Consider the following 6,970-nt stretch of genomic DNA (forward strand, 5'->3'; position numbering starts at 1 on the left):
TAAATCTCCTGAATGCCATGTAAGAACAGAGCGTATGACTTAGCCTCTTAGAACACCCCTACCACGGAAGGACAGTAACACTGTATTTTTCCACTTCTACAATTTCTTCTTAGCCTATGGACCAGACAGCAGACCCCCAATGGCAATCTTTGAACTTCTTGATTACATCGTCAATGAGGTAATCAGCTATTTGCACTTTGTGTTAATACAACTGTAAATTCTTAAAGCACTCCAGAATTTGAGCGAGGGTGGGGTTAGTGTTAGGATAAGCCAGGTCTTCTGATCTTTTATTGCCTCAGTAGGAGACACATCCTTCTTAGGTTTGTTGGCTTGATTTTAAATTATTCCCAGGAAAATTTCAGTTCATTTCTCTGTATCATTTAAGTAGGTTTATGCGTTTTCCAGCCTGGATCATGCAAGCTGTTAGGACAGTTAATAGCAAACAGTACAATCAAGCATATACAAAACTGGTTTTTTCTTTAATTTGTTGTAGCCTTATGAACAACCTAATTTATAATACTGTATTTTTTAAATAGCTAAGCTATCAGGCCAGTTAATAGAGATTGATATTTTGGAATTGTCTGTTTCCAATATTTTCACAAGTGCTACTGAAAATTGTGTTATTCCACTGTTTATGTCCAAGAAAAAAAAAAAGCATGCTCATGTTAGCTATGGTTTGCAACAGCTGGGTAACATAATTGTTCCAGGTGCATGAAGTATAAAAAAAGTGTCTGACACACCTATTTAAAAAACACAGTTGGTGTCTAGATCCCTGCAAAGACTAGCACTGCTTACGCTACTGTACGTATCCTGATAAATTGCTTCTGTTCCTTGTCTGTGTGCACAATTCTCCTCTCGCGTTACGAACCTATTTTGTGTATTATATAACACTTGAATATGACAGCATGAACTCTTGGAATAGAGTTAGCATTGGATTACTGAAGATACTATAGTCCTGCTTTTGTAGCATCCCTGAGGAGGTCAGCTTAATCTGAAAAGCTGCAGTAGTTGAGAATTTGGCAAGATTATCTTCTGCCATCTCTGCTGTGGCACAAACGATCTTCAGCATGAGCTGCTACATCCTACCAAGTCTGTACGCCAGTGAGTAACTGAATGCAGGCCATGTCTCAGCTCTGTACATACAAGTAACCCAAGTGTAAGTGCTTGCAGGACCTGTGGTCTAAGAATGAAAACTTAACTCTGATCCTATAGCAAATGTCATGGAGAATAAGACAATAATATGCAGGTTTATACAGCACCTCTTCTCTATTTATCAGAATTCTTTTTGAATTCAGCACCTGAACAAACTCATTCCCTGGGACAGAATATTTAGATCAAAAGGATTATGGAACTAATGATTTGCAGGGCATCTTCCCTTCCCCAAACTGGAGATCAGTAGTGAGGAGAATAACAGTGCTAATTACTGCCAGCTGCTCTGAGCCTTCTTTAATGACAGCTCAAGGCTGTGTTAACCCCATTCAGGTGTGTGTATAGGCAAAAAAACCACCCCACACCATAGAAAACTGTCTCTGGTCTGATTTATTACTGGAACACCTAAAATCCAGGAGCTGTGACAGTAGTAACCAAAATTAATCAGTGATAAACTCAGCATCTTTACTTTTATAATCATATGACAGCACATCCTTTATTCATATGCATGGAGGCTGAAGTCTGCCTGCTGTGTTTCAGAGCTCAGCTTTGAAAGAAGGCCTGGGTAGTGCTAGGGCTTTACAGCTTTGCGCAGATATAGGACGTGTAATTGGTAGACCTCTGGATAGGTTGTGCATCATCACATATGCTGAATGACTGCTGATTGATTGATTTATTTATTTTTAGCCACCTCCAAAACTGCCCAATGGTGTTTTTGGTTCTGAATTTCAAGATTTTGTTAACAAATGGTGAGTATTTTCTCTATAGCTAAGTTGCAAAGGGACGCATTTGGAATCTGCCCTGCTGTCTTACTGTATCAATAACTTGGCAATCAGTGTCCCTACTTGTAGGCAGTGGCAAATGTAAAGTAATTTTAATTAGCATAATCCTCTTTCTCTGACTGTTAATGTGCCTAAAGCTCATTTTACAGGTGCCAGCTTGACAGCATATGCATCCAAAGAGAACCCCAAAGCTGAGACATGCACCCTTCTTTAAGATACAACTTCTGCTTCTGTGTGCAACTTAGTTTAGTACTTTCTCAGCATTAAAGACACCGTAGTACTTACGGACCCTGATCATACAGCACATTTCTAAAGGAGGATCCTTACTTTTAGGGGTTACCTTCGGCATTCTGCACTGACTGTTCTGTATGATGCAGAAGTCTTGCAGGCTCCAGGTGGTGTGTTTTTTCTTTCCCATTGCTTCACTGAACTAACATCTTTATCGGAGCAGTCATTCTCCCATCTATTTACTTTTCCAGTTGCACTTCAGTGATACCAGCACTGAACCAATACATTCAGTGTTCAGGGAGGCAGTTCATTACAGTTTGAAAAGTTCGTTTGTTTATTAAAAGCTACATACATATATTTACTGTTTCCAAAGGGAAGAACAGTAATGCAATAGCCGTACTTGATACTGAGCTTGAAAATACTTAAGTAGAAGAAACCTGAGGGATAAAACAGTTCATATTGTTGAGTTTTTGTTTAAATGGGAATTTGATCTCTCCAGGTTGGTTATAGACAGTCACTCCTGCCCCCACTGAACAGTATTGTAGAATTCAGGATTTCATACCTAAAACTATACCTGTGAAACCTACAGAAGGGAATTGCTTACAGACCTTGGTCTATGTTTGAGAGGCACTGCATTACCTAACGCTTTTATCTGGAGTGCTATCTTCTTCAGACAAAAGCAGTACACCAACATGATGTAACTTGATCTTTATTTTAAAAGATAATAGTGTGTAACTTGTGTAACACTTTCTGTTTTCCTAGTTTAATTAAAAATCCTGCTGAGCGAGCGGATTTGAAGCAGCTAATGGTAAGTGAAAGTTCTTAACCTGAACTAAGAGCGTAAGAACTAAGACCATAACTTCCATGCAAGCTGGATTCCTCAGCTGACCTGAGATCAGGATCAGGGCATGTGGCCTAGAGTGTAGTTTGTGGCCCTTGACACAAACAGCTCTGGACGGTTTGAGGAGGGGCTGCTTTTCTGATCCAGAGATCAAGGGGCTGCAGGCTTCACACACTCCTAAAACAGGGACTGTCCAGGAGACCAAAACCGATGGGTTTTGGAGTCTGCCATTTGATAATTACAACGGGTATATGACCTAATGTTATTAAATTAGTTAGCAAAAGAATTCTTTCTTGGGTTTATTAGTCAATAATAAAGTATATAGATTATTACTTTTAGGAAGGTGAAAGAACAAAATTCCACATGCCCTATGGACTAGTTAAGTGCATTTTTATCATGTTGTGAAACACAAAATTTGCCTCCCTTTTATCAGCTTTGTCTTGCAAAAGCCATAGAACTACTAGACATAAACAAATCCTGCATTTTTTCTGCATGAAACAACCTTCTCAGTTTCAGTGGATCTTTTCATGCCCTTAAGTGTAATGCTAGGACTTAAGTTCTTCTGCAGAAAAGCAAGTTTTCCTTGCCCTGATCCTGCTGTAACAATAAGGGTGCAAAATGCAATCAGACTCTTTCTATTACAAAAAGCCTTTCTGTGCAGAGGCAGACATTTTCCAGAGTATTCTCAGTGGCTGAGTCACATCCTTATCGCATACTGTGGTGTAAGTATTCTGTAACAGGCACTGTGTAGGCAGTATTCCTCTGGAATACTTCGCAACGCGTACATTTCATATGCTGGTTATTTCCGTCATCCTGCAGAAAAGCTCTCCTGGTCACTTCATGTGGTTTTCCAAATTTTCTAGCTAGCCTGAATACTGAAAGTAAACTGGCTTTATTGTATTTCATGTTATTAAAAATTATTATTTAAGAGATTGAGTGCTTGAATAATAATATTTTTCTCCTCTGCTCAGATTCATGCTTTCATTAAGAGATCTGAAGCGGAGGAGGTGGATTTTGCGGGGTGGCTTTGTTCAACGATAGGCCTTAACCAACCGAGTACACCCACACATGCTGCTGGAGTCTGAGTATGGAAGAGCAAATGCTGTCCTGTCTGTTAACAACAATGCTCTTTTGGTCCTATTTCCTCAGCTTGTACCTGTTCAAACATGTATTTCACCTCTTAAGGAAGAATGTCTTTATAGCATGTGCCAAATGGTTTTAAACTTTGTCATAAACTAATTGGTATTGTATTGGATTACATTCGTTTACTGACCAAAATGTAAGATGTTTAAGTTACAGTGCTTGCTGATTTTAAGTGATTATGGATATTCTTTCTTAATGAAAAATATCACCGGGGGTTGTTTACCCCCAGCTTGTTTGAACTTTATCAAGATTCTTTGTAAATCATTGGTACTTCAATCATGCTTACCTAATCTCTCATGCAAAAAGGGTTAGGGATGCTCCAAAACTGTGTCTGTCGAGCATGCTTTTGCTGCTGCCAAACTGTATCTGAAAGTTAGGCCTAATGGCTCCAATCTTGCTGTTGTTTAGAGATCTCTCTTTCCAGGTAAAGAAGGCAAGAGCTCTGCATTTCTTGGAATGCACAGGGCAATATTCTAATTGTAGACTTGTTCATATTTCTGTATTTATTTTTAAAACATATCATCATACTTGGACTTAGTGACGTACGTCTTTCTAATTGGTTTTTAAAAGTTAGTTCTTGGAAGTGTCCTACAGAATCGAGACAAAGATCCAGGCAATTTGCTTTCTTTTAACCTAAAAATTCATGACAACTGTGTTTAGTGTCTAAAGTGTATGAAGATCCTATATTGTTTTATTCTCTCAGATGTTTAGCAATGGGTTCTCTTAATAAATATATTATCAAGTAACTTCTTGAAGCACTTTTTTTTTTAAAACACAAACTTAACCAAAGCCTTAATCGGAAGTCATTGCTGCATTACCCACCCTGTTTCTATCTGTTTTTCCACAACCATGCAACATCCGCAGTTCCAAGAGGTGCAAGATTGGTTATGTGAAATGACGATGTGTGAAAGGGGGCTGGAGTCGGTTGCCGTTGCCCTGTGCGCTGGGTTTCTGTGGAAGGTCAGAGGGAAGCCGGACTGCAGAGGTTTTGTCTGGGCAGCGCTCACACAACTTGTATGGCACTTGCCGCTCGGGTCAGGGCTGTAACCCCTGGCTGGGGCGTGACGGGCGTTTTCCTCGGGCAACCCAGCCTTGTGGCAGAAAACACAGGAACGGTGTGATGCACCCAGCAGAGGGAAGACCTGCTTGTCTGCATCGGTCGTTAACCAAGACTGTACTACACTCACTTCTTCAGGTTATTTTTCTTCGTTCGGCCTCTGTCAGCTGCTGGGTGAGGCAATTGCTGCTGCTGTACAACAGAACAGGGAGAGGTGAGTGCAGCTACAGCTCCTCAGCTCTCTTCACAGCCATCCTGAGCGGCACTATAAAAAGTTCCGCTCCTTGAAAGGATGTTTCAGACAAGGAAATGTCTGAAGTTCTTTCCCAAAAGGAATCCCCATCAGCCTAGGCATGAACCTGGCCAACAGTATTGCGTATCAGAGGGACGGAACAGCCCTCAACACAGCAGCAGTAGGAAATGACTCGGTGAGGTGTCCAAGGCTTCCTTCAGCTTGCCCTCATTTGACTGTGACTGTTCAGAGTAGTGATGCAGCTGTGTAGCATGTATTTTAAAATCTCTCCTGAGCTTTGTATGTGAATTATACACACCAACACACAAAAGAACTGCAATAGTACTTTTTGCTATTTCGTAAGACAAATATGCAGTATGTGAACAGCAAGTTTTTAGAGATTTAACTCCCATTTTACTTTACTCCACAGACAGTAATAATTTGACACGGCAAGCACAGTTACATGTAGCAGGACACCAGGAAAAGTACTTTATTGCAACATGCAATAGAACTGGTCTGTTTAAATCCAAAAGCAAGCACGGGCCTCATTCACACAAGGCAGCAGGGAGTACATCCATAAAAACTGCTCTGGACCATGCTGGGGACAAGTAACATTTTAACAGTGAAAATTACCCTTTGGAGCTGAAACAAAGGACAGACGGGCTGGCTACTGAGCTCCTGCCCACCCAGCTCTTCCCACACATATTTTCAAAGAATTATTTGACACTCCAAGCCATAACATTATGGGCTCAGGCTTTTTTGGGTTATGTGTTTTGTTTTTTTTTTTTTTACCTGTCAAGTTTTGGGAAAGCTTTGCTAAATCTTCTGCACTCAAGTTCCTTCATTAAGACATCCAGGATTCTCAAAAAACACTCTTTAGCAGAAGATGAAGCTACATTTACATTCCAACATTCACTTTCTATTGCTACAAATCAAGTAAAAGCCAAATCACAATCTCCCCTCAAACAGGGCAGGAACTCGGTGGAGGCTGAATCGTGTGTTCTGGTCCCTCCCAAGACACCGAACACTTTTCCAAGTTCCTGTCCTGCTCCTGAAAGCCAACTTCAGGAGTCTGTTTATTGTGTTGAGCGATGCCAGAGACAGCAACGGCACCTTTGGATACGAGTTGTGCAATGAACAACCCTGGAGATAACTGACCGTTTCCCTAGTAAGACAGTTGACAAAGTGGCCAAGTTAGAATGTTACTTTTATTGTTTGTTTTTAATCAGTGTAACAGAGCTTGGGTTTCTGTGCTCTAAAACAAGTCTTTAGGAATTGATAAAATAACCAGCTGCACCCCATGATGTCTGCACTCCAAGGAGAAAGAACATACTGTCTAGCCCGTTGCTGTACCATTAAAAGAATTGGAGAGGGGACTTCACCTCACTTTCCATTTTACAGCTAAGTTCTTAAACTCCTCATACTCCTCCCTGAAGATCATTTGAAAGCAGAAGGTGGACTTGCATTGATTTATGAAGTTACTGTCAGGGAAAAAGAAAATAACACTAATTTAAAACCACTAGCTCCTTATTACAAGT

General features: G+C 40.5%; 1 protein-coding gene across 1 annotated transcript in view; it reads left to right on the plus strand.

Annotated features, from left to right (window-relative positions):
* Window positions 1-4,889, plus strand: part of LOC104158875 (dual specificity mitogen-activated protein kinase kinase 1) — a gene marked incomplete at its 5' end in the record, with an annotated part of 21,858 nt that extends 16,969 nt beyond the window's left edge. Inside the window, 4 exons of the mRNA XM_009696635.1 lie at window positions 114-178; window positions 1,837-1,898; window positions 2,922-2,967; window positions 3,972-4,889. Of these exons, the coding sequence (XP_009694937.1) occupies window positions 114-178; window positions 1,837-1,898; window positions 2,922-2,967; window positions 3,972-4,085 (287 nt within the window). The remainder of the gene's footprint in view (window positions 1-113; window positions 179-1,836; window positions 1,899-2,921; window positions 2,968-3,971) is intronic.
* Between the last annotated feature and the right edge of the window lie 2,081 nt (window positions 4,890-6,970).

This window comes from Cariama cristata, unplaced genomic scaffold, assembly GCF_000690535.1.
Source record: "Cariama cristata isolate BGI_N322 unplaced genomic scaffold, ASM69053v1 scaffold30603, whole genome shotgun sequence".
In the NCBI taxonomy this organism is placed as follows: Eukaryota; Metazoa; Chordata; class Aves; order Cariamiformes; family Cariamidae; genus Cariama; species Cariama cristata.